Consider the following 20,226-nt stretch of genomic DNA (forward strand, 5'->3'; position numbering starts at 1 on the left):
GGTTTCTCAGCAGACAGGTAAGGTGGTCTGGTACTCCCATCACTTTAAGAATTTGCCACAGTTTGTTGTGATCCACACAATCAAAGGCTTTAGCGTAGTCAATGAAGCAGAAATAGACATTTTTCTGGAATTCTCTTGCTTTCTCCATGATGCAGCGAATGTTGGCGATTTGATCTCTAGTTCCTCTGCCTCTTCGAAACCCAGCTTGTACTTCCGGTAGTTCTCGGTTTGCATACTGCTGAAGCCTAGCTTGTAGGATTTTGAGCATCACCTTGCTGGCATGTGAAATGAGCGCAATTGTGCGGTAGTTTGAACACTCTTTGGCGTTGCCCTTCTTTGGAATTGGAATGTAAACTGACCTTTTCCAGTCTTGTGGCCACTGTTGAGTGTTCCAGATTTGTTGGCATATTGAATGCAGCACTTTAACAGCATCATCTTTTAGGATTTTAAATAGCTCGGCTGGAATACTGTCATCTCCGCTAGCTTTGTTGTTACTAATGCTTCCTAAGGCCCACTTGACTTCACTCTCTAGGATGTCCGGCTCAAGTTCAGTGACCGCACTATCATGGCTATCAGGGACATTCAGATCTTTCCTGTATAGTTCTTCTGTGTATTCTTGCCACCTCTTCTTAATCTCATCTGCTTCTGTTAGGTCCCTGCCTTCTTTGTCCTTTATCATGCCCGTCTTTGCACAAAACGTTCCCTTGAGATCTCCAATTTTCTTGAAGAGATCTCTAGTCTTTCCCATTCTGTTGTTTTCCTCGATTTCTTTGCATTGTTCATTTAAGAAGGCCTTCTTGTCTCTCCTTGCTATTCTCTGGAACTCTGCATTCAGTTGGGTATATCTTCCCCTTTCTCCCTTGCTTTTCGCTTCCCTTCTTTCCTCAGCTACTTGTAAAGCCTCATCAGACAGCCACTTTGCTTTCTTGCATTTCCTTTTCTTTGGGATGGATTTCGTTGCTGCCTCCTGAACAATGTTACGGACCTCCGTCCATAGTTCCTCAGGCACTCTGTCTATCAGGTCTAATCCCTGAAATCTATTCCTCACCTCCACTGTATATTCATCAGGGATATGATTTAGGTCATACCTGAACGGTTTAGTGGTTTTCCCGACGTTCTTCAATTTAAGCCGAAATTTTGCAAGAAGCAGCTCATGATCTGAGCCACAGTCAGCTCCAGGTCTTGTTTTTGCTGACTGTATGGAGCTTCTCCATCTTTGGCTGCAAAGGACATAATCAATCTGATTTCGATATTGACCATCTGGTGACGTCCATGTGTAGAGTCGCCTCTTATGCTGTTGGAAAAGAGTGTTTGCTATGATCAGCGTGTTCTCTTGGCAAAACTCTATTAGCTTTTGTCCTGCTTCATTTTGTACACCAAGGCCATGCCTGCCTGTTATCCCGGTGATTTCTTGACTTCCTACTTTAGCATTCCAATCCCCTATGATGAAGAGGACATCTTTTTTTGGTGTTAGTTCTAGAAGGTGTTGTAGGTCTTCATAGAACCGATCAACCTCAGCTTCTTCGGCATCAGTGGTTGGGGCATAGACTTGAATTACTGTGATGTTGAATGGTTTGCCTTGGATTCGTACTGAGATCATTCTATCATTTTTAAGATTGTACCCCAGTACTGCTTTTCCCACCCTTTTGTTGACTATGAGTGCTACTCCATTTCTTCTAAGGGATTCTTGCCCACAATAGTAGATATGATGGTCACCTGAATTAAATTCGCCCATGCCTGTCCATTTTAGTTCGCTGATTCCCAAGATGTCGATGTTCAATCTTGCCATCTCATGTTTGACCACCTCCAGCTTACCTTGATTCATTGATCTGACATTCCAGGTTCCTAAACAATATTGTTCTTTGCAGCATCGGATTTTCTTTTCACCACCAGACACATCCACAGCTGAGTGTCCTTTCGGGTTTGGCCCAGCCGCTTCACTCTTTCTGGCGCTACTTGGAAATACCCTCTGCTCTTCCCCAGTAGCATATTGGACACCTTCTGACCTGAGGGGCTCATCTTCCGGCGTCATCTCTTTTAGCCTTGTGATACGTTCCATGGGGTTTTCTTGGCAAGAATACTGGAGTGGGTTGCCATTTCCTTCTCCAGTGGACCACATTTTGTCAGAACTCTCTGCCATGACCTGTCCGTCTTGGGTGGCCCTGCACGGCATAGCTTATGGCTTCACTGAGTTACGCAAGCCCCTTCGCCACAACAAGGCAGTGATCCATGAAGGGGATTTTAGCCTATAGGAGTCACATAAACTATGCTGCTGCAAATGTCCAGCAGCAGCTTAAAACCTAGATTAGAAAAACTGGGGTGGGGGGGGGGTGGAAGGCAGTAGGTGGGATGGTTCCCATCATATTTACAATTTAGCTTTGGAAAAACCTGAAAAGTGATTCTGTCAGAGCTGGCGAAATCTGAAACTCATAAGAACATAAGAAGAGACATCATGGATCAGACCAAGGTCCATTTAGTGCAACGTTCTGTTCACATAGTGGCCAACCAGCTGCCCACAGGAAGCCCACAAGCAGGATATGAGCGCAACAGCACCGACTCGCCCATGTTCCCCAGCAGCTGACGTACATAAGCATACTGCCTCTGATACTGGAGGCAGCACATAGCCATCAGGACCAGGAGCCATGGATAGCCTTCTCCTCCAGGAATTTATCCAACCCCCTTTTGAAGCCACCCAGATTGGTGGCCATCACTGCATCCTGTGGCAGCGAGTTCCATAGTTCAACTATGTGCTGTGTGAAGTCCTTCCTTCGATCTGTCCTGAATCTCCCACCAATCAGCTTCATAGGATGACCCCAGTGGGTTCTAGTACTATGAGAGGGAGAAAAATGCCCCGCCTCTGTAAGGAAAAATGCCTTGAAATTAAAGCCAGCCTTTACACTTGAATGGTTTCACTCCTGTCTCTTCTGAGGATCTGAGGTAGATTTCAGGCCTGTTTGCAATCTTGGCTCCTTTTAGCAGTAGTAGGACAATAATTTCACCTCCTTCATTTTGCTTCTTTTTGCCTCAAAACTGCAAGGCCTCACTGCTGCCGCTTCACTTTTCATAGAATCATAGAATAGTAGGGTTGGAAGGGCCCTATAAGACCATCGAGTCCAACCCCCAGGTCAATGCAGGAATCCAAGTCAAAGCATCCCTAACAGGTGGCTTGTCCAGCCTCATCTTGAATGCCTCCAATGTGGGAGAGCCCACTGCCTCCCTCGGTCATGGGTTCCCTTGTTGTCTTGCTCTAACAGTCAGGATGTTTTTCTTGATGTTCAGCCGGAATCTGGCTTCCTGTCACTTGAGGCCATTATTCCATGTCCTGCACTCTGGGATGATCAAGAAGAGATCCTGGCCTTCCTCTCTGTGACAACCTTTCAAGTACTTGAAGAGCACTATCCTATCTCCCCTCAGCCTTCTCTTCTCAAGGCTAAACATGCCCAGTTCTTTCAGTCTCTCCTCATAGGGCTTTGTTTCCAGTCCCCTGATCCTGTTCGTTGCCCTCCTCTGAACCCTTGTCTGCAACCATCTTAAAGTGCAGTGCCCAGAACTGGACACAGTACTCCAGATGAGGCCTAACCAGTGCTGAGTAGAGGGGAACTGGTACTTCCCAGGATTTGGAAGCTATACTTCTATTAATGCAGCCCACAATAGCACTTGCCTTTTTTGCAGCCACATCACATTGTTGGCTCATATTCAGCTTGTGATTGACAACAATTCCAAGATCCTTCTCGCTTATCCACGTATCCCCCATCTTGTAACTGTGCATTTGGTTTCTTTTTCCTAGGTGCAGAACTTAGCGATTATCCCTATTAAATTTTGTTCCGTTGATTTAAGGGTGGGATTCTATGGGAAACAGTGGATACCCCTTCAACTTGTTAAACAAATGAAAACATGCCACACAAGAATCGTAGGATAGTAGGGTTGGAAGGGGCCTATAAGACCATCGAGTCCAACCCCCTGCTCAATGCAGAAGCCCAAGTCAAAGTATCCCGGACAGATGGCTGTCCAGCCTCATCTTGAATGCCTCCAGGGTGGGAGAGCCCACCACCTCCCTAGTTAATCGGTTGCATTGTCGTATTGCTGTAATGGTCAGGAAGTTTTTCCTGATGTTCAGGCGGAATCTGGCTTCTTGTCATTTGAGCCCATGATTCCGTGTCCTGCACTCTGGGATGATCGAGAAGAGATCCTAGCCTTCCTGTCTGTGACAGCCTTTCAAGTACTTGAAGAACGCTACCCTATCTCCCCTCAGTCTTCTCTTCTCAAGCCTAAACATGCCCAATTCTTTCAGTGTCTCTTCATAGGACTTTGTTTCCAGTCCCCGATCATCTTGGGGTTGTGGTGGACAGCTTGATGATGTCAACCCAGTGTGCAGCTTCTGCCACCCTGCAACTTTGTATTCTATAACGGGAAGGGTTTGCCAAGTTCCTCGTAAGGGGCTGAGGGCCTAGTACTCTTCCCAGGTGCACAGCAGGTAAGATATTCAATAGGTGATTAAGTGCAACTTTTTATTTTTACCAAGCATACAGGGATGGACGCACCACTTGTGGCGACTCTGCCTGTACTTCAGCTGCAGGGCCCCTCCAAGGGAGGTGGCCGGCCTTGCTCTACTTGGTAGCATTTTTAGTTTAGAGCAAAGTTTCCGAAACTTCCAGGTGGGCTTCACGCAGATCATCCGGAACCTCCAGCAGGAAGGAGAGACTGAAGAAACTGGCAATGCGGGGGGTTAGGTTACAGATTAAGCACGAAGGGAGAAGAAATTACAGGAGATGAGTAAGAATACTTTGAGATGCACGTGGAGAGAGGAGGAAAACAACATGACATAAAAAGTCCTTCACTTGGAGCCAAGGATTCTGCTAGAAATGGGAAGGCTGAGCCAGGATACCTCCAGAGCCAGTGTCTGTACTTAACTGAATTATGGAACTACAAGGAAATCCCTGTGGCAAAGAATTTAGCCATTTCCAAAGAGGAATTAAGTATAGCTCTATATTGATAGCTGAGGAAGGCGATGGCAAACCACCCCGCTGCAGTCTGCCAAGAAAACGCCGGCGCAAGCAGGCGTCCCTCTAGGTGTCAGCAATGACACAGGAGGAACCTTATATTGACAGCAGTTATTGCCAGCTGATAATGCCAAACTCTGCCTCCTTCTGCTGCCATTTTGGGTCTGGCTTCACCCCCGCACTACCATTGTGTTAATGGTGGGCCTTGGTCATTTTCAGCTCTCTTAAGGGGCCCCTGAACCCTGTTGAAAGAAGGCGAGACAACATGGCCTTGCCTTAGTTATTTTCCACAGCCCTGGATAAGAACGTGGTGCTAACAGTGCCAAAGACATGGCTTCAGTCCCTGTACAGGCAAAGAAGTTAATGTTCCCTTTTAAAAAAAAAAAAACCAGCAATCTCTGAAGCAGGATCAGTTTCCAGTTAAGTTCTTCTAATGTTGAATGATAGCTTAGGTTTGTTTGTTTGTTTATTTATTATTACATTTCCATACTGCCCCATAGCTGAAGCTCTCTGGGCAGTTTACAAAAGTTAAAACATTATAATATGCAAAGTGTAAAAGCCATTTACATAAAGGCAGACGGACAATATATGCAAACAACTTTGAACTAAAAACAATGTAACAAAAAACTAAACTCCAACGATAAAACGATACAGCTTTAAACAACATAGCTTAAAAACGGTATACAAATGTCAGCAAAAGGAACAAGAGTTCTAAAAAGGGAAGGCCTGCCGGAACAATAGAGTCTTGAATGCCTGCTTAAAAACCTTTAGGGCGCAATCCTGTGGCCGCTAGCCAGCGGTTAGACAGCCATAGGATAGGTGGGTTCCCTGAGAACCGACCTCCACCCCCTCCCGCACTGCCTCGTAGGCAGCGCGGATCGGCCCCATGCTTGTCAGAGGAGCACAGAGCAGTGAAAAGAGGGCGTTCCTGGGGGCAGGCCAGGGCAGGGAGGGTGAAAATGCTGTTCCGATGCTTCCTATGTGTCGTCCGGCGTCCCCCCCGGCTCCGACTTCCTGTGGATAGACAGCCGAAATCGGCTGTCTAGCTATGAATGCAGGGCGGCTGAAGCATGGAGGGGACGATCCCCTCCGCGTTGCTCCTGCCCTGCATTGAATGGGTGGTCGCCTCAGAGTTTGGAGACAGCTGCCTATCCCGATAGGATTGTGCCCTTAGTTGCATAGACTCCATGTGTCTACTCTAGCCAACAGACCCAGTGTTAACAGCTCTGCTAGTGACAGCCACCCACCTCCAAGGAAGTGCTAAAGCTATGGGGTGGTATAGAAATAATAATAATAATAATAATAATAATAATAATAATAATAATAGGAACTAACTACCACATAGAATACCATGCCATGTACACATTGCCTAAATAGAGCATCTGTTAAGAGCCTGGCCCTTAACAGCTGTAATTTCCTGGCACTTGAGTACGCTTGGAAAGCCCTTAACATGTTAAACCGAAAGGTATTTTTTGTTAATGGAATTAATTCACCATGTGCTTTAGCAGTAGTGTACGCTGTCAGCCTCAAAGGTCAGGATACACCCGTTGAAACAAAAACGGTTTCAGCATGTGCCAAAACAAAAGTAGATAAAAAGAACGTTCATCATCCATACAAGTTACTAACTGAATTTGAGATAGGTCATTGGTGATATTTTTCTAGTTAATAATTTCTACGATGCAGTGAGATTTTAGAGTATAAATGTAGAGGAAATTCAAACAGCAGCCAGGTTCTTCCATCAGATTCCCCTTTCTCTTGGGGTCAGGAAAGATCTGCACCCTCTTCCTGACTTCTCCTTTGTGAAAGCTTAGAAAGAGCGTTCGGGTAAGAAACATTCAATTTCCCAAGAAAGGCTAACAGCTCAAATACTCTTAGAATCATAGGGTTGGAAGGGGCCTACAAGACCATTGAGTCCAACCTCCTGCTCAGTGCAGGAAGCCGGATTCCCAGGCGGTGTCCCATCCAAGTACCAACCGGGGCTGACCCTGCTTAGCTTCTGAGCTCAGACGAGATCTGGGGCATCCAGCCCTTTGCTAGAAAGCTTAAGAAATGTTTCATGCTTTTTATCCCTTAACACAGTTGGTAATTTTTTTCTTACGCTCTCACACCATACCTTGTTATGCTGTAAATAGTTTGATTTTTGAAGAACTTTTTTTTTTTTAAATATCCAGACCTTCTCTCAAGTTATTTTGATTCACACTTAATGTCATTCCAATACCTGTCAGAACCACAGAGCAGGCATATGCCTTTATAGAGGATTTTGCATTTCCAAGGTAGCTGATCAGCAGAGCATTGACCAAACTACCTAGGGAATGAACGCAAACACAGCAGCTGGAACATTGGATGGGCACACTGGAGAGTTAAGGCAGTATTGATTAAATAGTCCTCTTGGTAAGAAAACCAAGTTTGAAAGGTGGAGGGCTCAGTGTGATAGCGCACATGCTTGGCATGCAGCAGGCTCCAGGTTCGATCCCCGGCTTCTCCAGGTAGGGCAAGGAAAGAATCCCGCCTGAAACCCCGAGAGCTTCTGCCAACTGGCGACAGTACTGGGCTTGATGGACCAACTGTCTGACTCACGTGTAAGGCAGCTTCCTATGTTCCTAAAGTAAAGTACTTTACCCAAATAATAAATGAAAAAAAGAATGCAGATAAGTTATATAAAAAGGTTTTCTGGGTGGGTGGCGGGGGGGGCTAAGGCAACAACAAGCCAAACTCTTGTAAATAAAGAGTTCTACTTTCCAGCAAAATAAAGATATTGCAGACTGCCAGAACCAACTGAAACTTGCCAAATAAGAGGCAGGCCAGCTCACTCCAGACACTTCCAGGCACAGGGACCAAGCCTGAAACAGGAGCTGCTGAACACCCTCCCAAGAGCCTCTTCCTGCTTCCTTTTAAATGGACTTTGGGGAGGCTGGAATTAAGGACATCCGGCTGCCAGAGCCCCAGTGGCTTCAGGCAACCTTGCACGGATGTGTCCGATCTTGTAAGCTAGTACTTGGATGGGAGACCGCCTGGGAATCAGGCTTCCTGCCTTGAGCAGGGGGTTGGACTCAATGGTCTTGTAGGCCCCTTCCAACTCTATTTTATGATTCTTAGGCCAGGCAGGAATGAGGGGTGACTCCTGACCCTCAGCAACTAACAGGAAACGAGGAGGAAGAAAAGGACTTCTTCACACAGCGCATAGTTAACTATGGAACTCGCTACCACAGGATGTAGTGATGGCCACCCATTTGGATGGCTTTAAAAGGGGGTTGGACAAATTCCTGGAGAAGGCTATCAATGGTTTCCAGTCCTGATGGCTATGAGCTACCTCCAGTACCAGAGGCAGTGAGCCTACGTACACCAGTGGCTGGGGAACATGGGCGGGAGGGTGCTGTTGTGCTCATGTCTCGCTTGTCAGTTCCTGGTCGACAGTTGGTTGGCCACTGTGTGAACAGAATGCTGCACTAGATGGACCCTTGGCCTCATTCAGCATGGCTCTTCGTATGTTCTTAAAACTCCTTTCAGCATCTGGAGTTGTCTCCCTCCTATTTCCCTCAGTAACAATGAGGAGACAGAGAAAAGGTGCATCAATGTCATATCATTTAATGAAAACATTCTGGCAGGGAATCAATGGAATGGGGAAAAAAAAATGATCTCAGATTAAAAAAAACCAACCAAATATAACATTAATCTCCAATCTGAATACATATTGGCTTACAAAAGTGCCTTGAGCAGGTAGCTGTACTCATGGATCGATCCTCATGGGAATTGGGACTCACATAGTCACTGGCAGGCAAAATTTATTTATCATAGATGACCAGGCAAGGGCCCGAGCTGAGACTAATCAGACAGCTTGTTAAGTGGCTGGCTCCTGGAAAAGTTCCCTCTTCGTAGTCACATGCTGTTGGGCTTTTTTTTTTTGGCCACATTTTGCCCACCTGGCCTGTTTGTGAATTCTCTATTGGTTATTAAGGTCTAAATGGACAAATATCCCACCCTATTTATATTCTTTCTCCTGGAATTGAATCTTTTACAATGAAGGGCTATGCTCCACTTGAAGATTTTCCCACATTCCAGTCCCTATTAAGATTTTCAGGATTCTTCCCTATGTCTGCTTGTTGATGTGATTTCATGCTTTTGCTATAGTAGAAGCTCATTCCGCGCTGTTTGAGCACTGATACAGCTTCTCCCCTTTATGAATTCTTTGATGCGATTTCAGGCTTATGCTCTGACTAAAACTCTTTCCACATTCTGAGCACTTATAAGGCTTCTCTCCTGTGTGAATCCTTTCATGGTTTTTAAGGTGCATACTCTGAGTGAAGCTCTTTCCACACTTGCAGCATTTATAGGGCTTTGCCCCTATATGGATACTTTGATGGGATGTAAGGCTTATGCTATGACTGAAACACTTTCCACACTCTGAGCATTTATAGGGCTTATCCCCAGTGTGGATTCTTTCATGAGTTTTAAGGTGTGAAGTGCGAATGAAGCCCTTTCCACACTCAAAACATTTATAGGGCTTCTCTCCTATGTGATCTCTTTGATGTGATTTAAGCTGTACCCTATCACGGAAACTCTTTCCACATTCTGAGCATTTATATGGCCTTTCCTGCGTGTGGATTTTTTGATGTGAGGTAAGGTGTGACCTCTGTTTGAATGGCTTTCCACACTCTGAACATTTATAAGGCTTCTCCCCTGTGTGAATTCTTTGATGTGATTTAAGGCTTTTGTTATGACTGAAACTCTGTCCACACTCTGAGCATTTATAGGGCTTTTCTCCTGTGTGAATTCTTTTATGTGAGTTAAGCTGTGTCCTGCGAGCAAAGCTCTTTCCGCACTCTGAACATTTATAGGGCTTTTCTCCTGTGTGAATTCTTTGATGCAGTTTAAGTCTTATGGTATCAATGAAACTCTTCCCACACTCCAAGCAATTATAGGGCTTCTCCCCTCTGTGGATGTTTTGATGTGCTTTAAGATTCATGCTCTGACTGAAACTCTTTCCACATACTGAGCATTGATAGGGCCTCTCCCCTGTGTGGATTCTGTGATGGTTTTTAAGGCTCATGCTGCGGCTGAAACCCTTTCCACATTCCGAGCATTTAAAGGGCTTCTCGCCTGTGTGAGTGCTTTGATGCAACTTAAGGTGGCAGCTCTGACTGAAGCTCTTTCCACACTCTGAGCATGTATAGGGCTTCTCACCTGAGTGAATTCTTTGATGTCGCTTAAGCTGTGGGCTATGACCAAAACACTTTCCACACTCAGAGCACCGAAAGGGCTTTTCCCCTGTGTGCATTTTTTGATGCAAGTTACGGTATGTGCTGCGAGTGAAACTTTTTCCGCATTCAGAACATGTATAGGGCTTCTTGCCTGTGTGGATCATTTGATGGGAATTAAGGTGTGATGCCTGTTTAAACTGCTTTCCACACTCGAAGCATTTGTAGGGCTTCTCTCCTGTGTGAATTCTTTTATGCAAGTTAAGGTCTGAGTTGCAACTGAATTGCTTTCCACACTCCAAGCACTGAAATCTTTTCTCTGCTGCGTGAATTCTTTGACCTTTGGTAAGGTGAATTTGCTGACTCTTGACATCCTCTGAGCATTTCCACTGTCTCTCCTCATTGTGAATATTCCTTTTACTTCCTTCAAAAGGTTCTTCTAGTGTTGGAATTTCAAAGAAATCTGACCCTTCAAAAGAAATGCATTTGTTTTCCCACTTCTCTTCATCTTTCCTTCTCTGGTGTATGCTATTTTTATTGCTGTCCCTGCAATCACCTGAAAGAATAAAAAGAGAAATCCTCCTGAAATCAGAGAACAAACTCAATGGTTTGAGGACTTAACAGGATAAAAAAATACTTAATGGGGAGGCAGATCCTTCCAAATACATTAAATATCCTCTGATGATCAACAGAACTGACACCCAGAGTAGCAGACAGTGCTTCTATTTTCTTTATACCAATATATGCCCCCCCCCACACACATACACACACACACCATGTGTTTCCTGAGATAGCTCTTACAAAGTGGCTCACAAGAAGTAAAAAAACACAGAATACTTTACAATCAAAATTCATAATAAAATCTGCCATTTCGTCTTGGCTGAATACTTAACTGGGAACTGGAAAGTGGGAGTTTAACCCTGCTGGTTCGTTTGGATGTCTCAGCGGCTTTTGAAACCATCAGTCGTGGTATCCTTCTAAACTATCTTGCTGGGTTGTGCTACTGTTTTTACCACACCTATGTTTTAAAATGAATTTTGTCCTGCTCTCTAGTTTTATCACAGAATGTAAAGCAAACTGTCCACACCAAGCTTCTGAATATGCCATACTCCATCAAGGAGACAATGAATCACTGTAAATATCTCTAATATCTAACATTATGCAGATGCAATAACGGCGGCAAAGTAAGCTTCCTACTGCCACAGAATACATTCATAAATGGATTATCTATGCTTGGTCATGCCTCCAGAGTACTTTCCACCATGTGTGTTTTAGCCATCAACCCAACTGTTTCACTGCCTACAGCTCCTCAGAAAACTGTGAAGGTGACAAGGCTGTTCAATTTGGTTAAGGGTCTTTGGGAGTAATCATACTGACAGCCCAAGGCCTTGGAAGGACGCTGCAGGAAACTCCCCCAGCCATCACAGAAAACTCTCTTTAGCCTCCAGGGCTGGATCATCACATTTGATCCTCCACCCTTGCGGAAGTTACAGGACTTGATCATATAATTATCCGTTCATGACAACAGAACTGCCAAAGATTCATCTAGCCACAGATCACGGTGTCATTGGAAAAGTTTTGGTTTCATGGATGAACTTTGCAAACCTGATTGAGAAGGCGTTAAGTTTACTTCTGAGGAGGGGATAGCAAAAGCCCAGAACTAACTACTGAGCCAAGTACTGGGGACAATAGAAATAGAAGACAGTGGACATAGAGCCCAGTAATTTCTGAGAAAATACAGCTGGCAAACTGGGTAGGTGGAACGCCCATGGCCTCCAATGTCTATATACTAACACGGGGAGCATGGGAAAAAACAGGATGAATTTGAAAGCCTAATACAATTATTTATTTAATTTCTTTATTACATTTATATCCCACCTTTCTTCAATCATGGAACTCATGGTGGCTACATGTGGTTCCCAGGTGGTCTCTCCTCCAAGCACTGACCAGACTCAGACCTGCTTAGGTTCAGCAAGGTGGCGGCCTCATGTGCCTCCGGACTACAAGATTTTAACTACAATCTGATAGGCATCGCTGAGACCCGTTGGGATGAAACTCATGACTGGAATATCGTCACTGAAGTATATTGAAAGTTAGACCCAACAGGAAAGAAGGGGGAGTAGTGTTATATGTAAGGAATGTATACAACTGTAGAGAAACTCATGATTCTGAGAAAGGAGGCCCTGTCGAAAGCAATTGGGTAAGGAGTGAGAAACAACAATTATATGGTTATGGCAGTATACTAGGACTGACCAGCCCGTCAGAAGACATGGATGGTGCTTTCCTGGAACAGATGACAAAACTTTCACAGAAGCAAGTCATAGTAGTAATGGTAGGATTTCCACTATCCTGACATCCTCTGGTAGCCTAACTCTGCAAAGAATGGAACATCCTAGTCTGGGAGGAAGTGACCATGTCATCTTCGACATCATGAAAGCGAGGGCTGTGGAAACTAAGCTTAGTTGGCATGAATGTTGGACTTCAGGAAAGTCAACTTCAAAAAGCTCAGACAATTGTCAAGTAGGATCTCATAGCCAGAAATTATGACAGATAATAGAGTTCAAGAGGGATGGGAGATCCTGAAAACTCAAACACCGAAAGCACAACCACAAACTATTCCCATGAGAAGGAAAAAGTGGGGTACATTTAAAGCAGATACTAGCACAGGGACAGCTGAGACTCAAAAGGGATATGTATAAGAGAATGAAAGCGGGATGTACAATTAAGTAGGAGTCTGAGCAAGAAGAAAATCAAGGAAGGGATAGATCCACTGCTTAGGGAAGATGGTGAAGGAGAGAAGGCAGAACTACCAATGTGTATTTTTCCACTCTCATAAAAGGGGAGTTATGTTCAATCTGGGACAAGTAGAACAAGTGATATCAGGAGGAACTTGCGGCCCGGGGTAGGTAAGGAGATCTTTAGAGAACATCTAACTACTTTGAGCAAGTTCACATTTCAGGACCAGATGTGCCTTCAACAGACACATAAAAGTAAGAATTGTCAGTGCATATCTAATCTCAGGGAATAGATTATTCCACACAGTGGGCACCACCACTCTAAACAATCATGGAGCGGGCCTCAGGAACATGTGACACCACCTCACCAGTTGACCAGATTGTCACAGAGAGGAAGGCCAGGATCTCTTCTCAATCATCCCAGAGTGCAGCACACGGAATAATGGGCTCAAGTTACAGGAAGCCAGATTCCAGCTGAACATCAGGAAAAACTTCCTGACTGTTAGAGCAATACGGCAATGGAACCCATGACCTAGGGAGGTGGTGGGCTCTCCCACACTGGAGGCATTCAAGAAGAGGCTGGACAGCCATCTGTCAGGGATGCTCTGACTTGGATTCCTGCTCTGAACAGGGGGTTGGACTCGATGGCCTTGTAGGCCCCTTCCAACCCTACTACTATTCTATGATTCTATGACCTCAAGAATTGAATGGGTCTATTGGAGATTCTTCTAAGATGTTTGGGCTACATATCCTAGCAGCAACCTTAAATTTGGCCCAGTAGCAAATAGGCAGCCATTGTAGTGCCTTGAGCACAAGTGTAACATTCAGAATTTCAAAACAGCCCTAAAAACGTCAAAGGAAGGAAAGCAGATCTTGTAACTCCTGCATGGAGGAGTGCAGCAGGGGTGGAATGAAGGTGGAAGGTTACTGTTTGGAAAAAGAAGGATCAGTCTGCTACTAGAATGTATTTGCTGCTTTTAGACCTTGCTTTGAATTCATACTAAAATGGCACTCACGGGTAACATGCCACTGGCATCTGTCTTGCCATTTCATAGGGATGGGAAGCCCCAGCCTGAAGGGACATCCAACTGTCTCCAAAGCCAAACCAACATCCAAGTCGCATAGTGGCTGTAAGAAGACCAACAGGTAAGGCTTGGAAAGTCTCCACAATCCTGCCAGCTCAGAGGAGAAGGAAGTGAGTGTTGTGCTTTTAAGGCTCTGTGTACATCACCTTCTGAGCTTTCTCTGGAATACAGTATCTCAGGAACACGGTCATTGTAGTGACATCCTTACAATATATTGGTAAAAACAAAGAAGAGCCACAATTCCCCTTTCCAGGATCTGTCAACATGGCAAAGAGGAAGCCTTACCCAGAGGGCCCCATTCCTTACCCAGAGAAGCCAGGTTCCCATAATTCTCCTCCGTGACGTCTCTGTGCAGAGCCCTCTGGCCTGGATCCAGCAGAGCCCACTCCTCCTCCGTGAAACGCACAGCCACCTCCTCAAAGGTCACCGGACCCTGAGAGAAGAAATAATTTTCTCCTTACATGTAATGTAACAATCCAAAAAGATGGTAACTGTGAGGTGGTTGGAGCTTCTCCTGCAGGATCCAGTGCTTCGAGTGTGACATTCAAAGCCTTCCTAGCAGCCATCTTGGATAAGATCCAAGGGAAGGGGTAAGATTCTTCCAGCACCAGGGAGATGGGCAGGGGACAGCGGCACCCAAGCCACCCCTACCTGTTCTGGCTGTCCAGAAGAGGTTTCTATTCCACCATAGAGAGGAGGAGGAGGAGGCCTAGAAGGATCCCCCAGTGTCGGTTCACTCTCTCTGCAGGTTGTTCCATTTCCTATGAAGAAGGCAAAGAAACTGGGAAGAGATTTTGAACTTCAAAAGCTGTTTCCATTTTAGGCTTGGGTTGTTTTTTTTTTTTTTAGTGAAATCTATCTTTCTCCACATTACTAAACAAAACTTCTTTTCTGACTATCTTAGAGAGACGACTAGAGAAAAGAGTTTCTCCTCATCCCAAAGCAGGATATTAAAGCAGCTCATGCACCTCAGGCGTAATTGAGAGAGGGAGACCATGTTGAAATATTTCCCATTAATCCTTACCCAGTGAGGTGGGACTTCCATCACCCTCCTGCGAGATCCATGTGAACAGCGGCCTCTGCGTGGTGTCCGAGGGGGGCTTCTCTGCTTCAGGGAAATCTGTGGATGCTTTGACCAAGATCCCCTGCACCTGGAACAGGAGTGAGGAAATCAGGTAGGGAAGGGAGAAGAGGGAGTAGGAAATGAAGAAAATGGGTCAGGTAAAGGCCATGAGCAGTGTTTGCCAATCTATTTGCATTTAGGTGTCCTTCTAAAGTTATTCTACCTTCCAAGCCTCGCAGCTCTGGCATAAGCGAAGGACTGGAACACGCTTCTAGAACCAATCAGGGGGAGAGGCAGAAACTCCTAGACATTCCCTGACACTCAGCATCTTCTGCTGTGAGGATAGCAGTTTGGTGCCAAAATTCCTATTCCTGTTCTGTTGGGAGGACACTGCTGCTAGTTGAAGAAGGACCTTCACACACCCCGTCAAGTGTCCTCTGATCCTCTGAGAAAGGCCTGCTCTACAAATAAGGACAACTTTCTGGGGCAGAGGAGGGGGGCATTGGAAATTGGGAGATCCCTTCTTTGGAGGACATGCAGAAAACGGTGGGCTACTGGTGGGAAGTTTTAAGATCTCAGTCCCTTGTTGTTACCACGATGAAATGCTCTCACCTGCTCCTTGTCCTCTGCCTGGCTCAGGAGAAAACCTTCTGCCAGGGCCACCGCCTGGGAACTGGTCTCTGCTCCACACTCCCTGACCCAGCTCTCCATCTCCGGGGGCAGGACAGCCAGCAACTGCTCCAGGACCACCAGGTCCAGCATCTGAGCTTTCGTGTGCCTTTCTGGCTTCAGCCACCGAAGGCAAAGGTGGTGGAGGTGGCTGCAGGCCTCTCGGGGCCCCTCGGCCTCCCGGTAGCAGAACCCCCTGAAGCGAAAGCGCTCTGCGTCTGAGCTGGTGTTGCTCCCAGCCAGGTTCTCCTGCCCTCCTCTTTCCCAGGCCTCTGCACTGCTCCCTTCCTGGATGACACAGAGGCCTTTTCCCGGCTTAGGGCCAGCAAAGTTTTGCTCTTCCATCGTCACCTTTTCAGTCTCTGCTACAAACAGCACTCGAAGGATCTCTTTGCTTTGCTGCCAGCTTCCTTCCTGAGGCAAGGAATGCCCTGCAGGAATTAAAATGTAGAGCTGCGTTAATTAGATAAAGCTGCGGTCCCCACAAACCCCTCCCACAGGAACCAGGCTTGTGGCTTCCACCCACTCTTAGGATCGGAACAGCAAGCTCACTTTATAAGTAAAGGCACTCCAGGTTTACTTGTTCACAAAGTTTAAAACAGGAAAACAAAATAAAATGCAACAATACATGTGCAGCTTTCGGCTGACAGATGTGATTCCGTGCTGGATCAGGCCAAGGGCCCATCTAGTCCAGCATTCTGTTCACGCAGTGGCCAACCAGCTGTCGACCGGGACCCCACAAGCAGGACAGGAGCGCAACAGCACCCTCCCACCCATGAGGCATTCAAGATGAGGCTGGACAGCCACCTGTCAGGGATGCTCGGACTTGGGAGTCCTGCGCTGAGCAGGGGGTTGGACTCGAGGGTCTTATAGGCCCCTTCCAACCCTACCATTCTATAATTCTATGTTCCCCAGCAACTGGCATACATAGACTCACTGCCTCGGATACTGGAGGCAGCATATAGCCATCAGGGCTAATGGCCATTGATAGCTTTCTCTTCCATGTATTTGTCCAATCCCCTTTTAATGCCATCCAAACTGGTGGTCACCACTACCTCCTGTGGAAGTGAGTTCCGTAGCTGAACTCTGTGCTGTGTGAAGAAGGCCTTCCTTTGATCTGTCCTGAATCTCCCGCCCATCAGCTTCGTGGGATGACCCCTTTGGGTTCTACGATTATCGGAGAGCGAGAAAAATCCCACCCTTTCTGCTCACAGATATAATTCCCTGCCGGAATCGTGAACCCCCACCCAGTACCCTTCCGGTTCGGTGCCTGGCAGGGTCAGCTTTTTATTTATTTATTATTTATTTATTATTGCAATTATATCCCGCCTTTATTCCTCTTGCAAGGGACCCAAGGCGGCTTACATTATCTTCCCCCTCTCCATTCTATCCTCACAACCACAACCCTGTGAGGTAGGTTGGGCTGAGAGTCTGTGACTGGCCCAAAGTCACCCAGTGAGCTTCCATGGCCGAGTGGGGACCAGAACCCGGATCTCCCAGCTCCCAGTCCAACGCTCTTGCCACTACACCACACTGGCTTTTTCCAGCCTTTCCCTCCGTTCCAGGATTCCCTGACCTAACCAAGGGGAAGGAAACAGGTGCAAGATGTGGGCTTTCTGCAGGGACCCCAAAGGGGTCAGCCGTCTGGGGAAGGGGGGGGTCCTGTCTTCCCACCCACCCACCCCCTACCCCAAAGCTGCCTCCCAGCCCTTCGCTGCCTCTGTTCTCTGGCTGGGCTTCTCCGCTCCTGCCCGGGCACTTTCCACCCGCTCCACCCTGCCTGGGAGCGCAATGCACGTTGCACTCACCAGATCTCTTGCAGGGGCAGAGAGGCTGCGGGTTGCGCACAGCGCGCGTGGGAAATCCCAGGCTCCTTTCCCATGGGGGGCCCCGGAAGTGAGTGGCATCAGCCAGCCTATGCTCCTTAGCTGCCTCTCTAGGATCCAGCACGCCCTCTCTCTTTAACCCTTGCATTGAATCCAGACCGGAAAGCAATGCAAATTACCCCCCCACAAATTATCCAAAATTTCCCAGAAAACACACACCGCTGCATGTGGATCAAATGCAAAGCCTGGGAAGCCATTCTTGCTTAAGTATGCGCCGTGTGAAGAAGCCCTTCCTTTGATCTGCCCTGCATCTCCCACCAGTCGGCTTCATGGGGTTCTGGTCTTGCGAGAGAGGGAGGAAAATGTGCAGCTTTCGGCTGACAGATGTGATTCCGTGCCAGATCAGGCCAAGGGTCCATCCAGTCCCGCATCCTGTTCACACAGTGGCCAACCGGGAACCCACAAGCAGGGCATGAATGCAACAGCACCCTCCCACCCATGTTCCCCAGCAACTGGTGTACGTAGGCTCAGTGCTCTGAAACTGGAGGTAGCACACAGCCAATAACAGAACCGTTTGCCAACCTAAAAAATAAAATAAAATTGAGCATGTGCAGTTTTGCATTTTAAGCTCACTTAAATCACAGCATCATCAGAAGAACAACAGACCAAGAGTCCATCTAGACCAGCGCTCTGTTCACACAGTGGCCGACCAGCTGCCTACGGAAAACCCACAAGCAGGACATGAAGGCAACAGCACCCTCCTGCCCGTGTTCCCCAGCAACTGGTGTACATAGGCTCACTGCCTCTGGTACTGGAGGCAGCATAGAGCCATTAGGACTAGTAACCATTGATAGCCTTCTCCTCCAGGAATTTGTCTAACCTCCGTTTAAAGCCATCCAAATTGGTGGCCATCACTACGTCTTGTGTTAGTGAATTCCATACTTTGACTATGCACAGTGTGAAGAAGTCCTTCCTTTTATCTGTCCTGAATCGCCCACCAATCAGCTTCATGGGAAGACCCCTTTGGGTTCTAGTATTTTGAGAGAGGGAGAAATCTATTCTAGTGTTCTGGTAAGCTAGTACTATGTGAGAGGGACAATCCTATCCTTCCTTTCTTTGATACGGACTGCTGCTCTCGGACAACCTTGCACTCCAAGGCCATGAGGGGCCGAGGAGTGATTAATGAGAAAGAGTAGGCAGTGAAGGGTCCAACATGACATTGTTTAATTAGACATTATTGGAGAAAGTGGACAGAATGGGGAGATTAAAAAAAATGCTCTCAATGCAGGGTTTTGAGTAGCAACATTTTTTGGAGAAAAATGCCTCCACACCATGCATAATTGTGTACAGCTCTATAATGCCTCCCCTTTCCCACCTTTTTTCCAAGCTCAGCAATTCCAGCTGTTGTAACCTTCTCTCATAGGGGAGATGCTCCAGCCCATTCATCATTTTACTTGCCCCTTTCTGCACTTTTTCCAGCTCTACAATATCTTTTTCTAGGCATGGTGACTCATTGAGTCTGGAGCTCTTTCAGTACTCCGAACAGGTATTTATTATTATTTTTATTTATTACATCTACATATATTCTGCCATTTTTCCTCTTTAAGAAACCCAAGGCAGCGTACATAATCCCCCTCCTCTCCATTTTAGCCTCACAACAAGAACCCTGTGAGGTAGGTTGGGCTGAGAGTCTGTGACTAGCCCAAAGTCACCTAGTGAGCTTCCATGGCCGAGTGGGGACTAGAACCCGGATCTCCCGACCCCCAGTCCAACACTCTAGCCACTGCACCACACTGGATATCAGTGTATTCTCCTGTTTCTCTCTTGTATACATTTCTTGATGTGATCTTAGGTTTATATTCTGACGGAAGCTCTTTCCACAGTCTGAGAATGCGTAAGGTTTCAATCCTATATGGTAGCCTTCCCAAACCTGGTACCACAACTCCAACCATGCCCCAGCCAGCTTAGTCCAACACATCAAGTTGGGGAAGGCTGTTATGTGGGATCTCGGATATCCTGTACAGTGTCAAGACCTGACTTCCCAGAGACGAGGCCCAATTCACAGTAAAGCCTTTTATTGCCATGATTCCGGTAAATAGATTTGTGCCTTTTGTTGTTCAGTCGTTCAGTCGTGTCCGACTCTTCGTGACCCCATGGACCATAGCACGCCAGGCCTTCCTGTCCTGCGCTCTCTCCCGGAGCATGCTCAAGTTCATATTCATTGCATCCGTGATGCTATCTAGCCATCTCATCCTCTGCCGTCCCCTTCTCCTTTTGCCTTCAGTCTTTCCCAGCATCAGGGTCTTTTCCAGGGAGTTTTCTCTTCGCATTAGGTGGCCAAAGTATTTGAGCTTCAGCTTCAGTATCTGTCCTTCCAATGAGCACTCAGGGTTGATTTCCTTTAGGATTGACTGATTTGACCTCCTTGCAGTTCGGGGGAATCGCAGGAGTCTTCTCCAGCACCACAGTTCGAAAGCATCGATTCTTTGGCACTCAGCCTTCCTTATAGTCCAGCTCTCACAGCCATACGTTACTACTGGGAAAACCATAGCTTTGATTATATGGACCTTTGTTGGCAAGGTGATGTCTCTGCTTCTTACTATGCTGTCTAGGTTTGCCATAGGTTTCCTCCCAAGGAGCAAGCATCTTTTAA

At 46.6% G+C, this 20,226-nt stretch overlaps 1 protein-coding gene across 1 annotated transcript in view; it reads right to left on the minus strand.

Annotated features, from left to right (window-relative positions):
• Positions 1-8,573: 8,573 nt before the first annotated feature.
• The window catches only part of LOC146356522 (uncharacterized), a 29,327-nt gene continuing 17,674 nt past the window's right edge, over positions 8,574-20,226 (minus strand). The window contains 7 exon segments of the mRNA XM_084830159.1: positions 8,574-9,148; positions 9,151-10,751; positions 14,322-14,448; positions 14,667-14,776; positions 15,040-15,166; positions 15,691-16,178; positions 17,556-17,714. Coding sequence (XP_084686285.1) covers positions 9,026-9,148; positions 9,151-10,751; positions 14,322-14,448; positions 14,667-14,776; positions 15,040-15,166; positions 15,691-16,178; positions 17,556-17,714 — 2,735 coding nt within the window. The 3' untranslated portion in view covers positions 8,574-9,025.

Source organism: Heloderma suspectum, chromosome 2 (assembly GCF_057233095.1).
Source record: "Heloderma suspectum isolate Gila_16-S chromosome 2, 16-S_ref, whole genome shotgun sequence".
Taxonomy (NCBI): Eukaryota; Metazoa; Chordata; class Lepidosauria; order Squamata; family Helodermatidae; genus Heloderma; species Heloderma suspectum.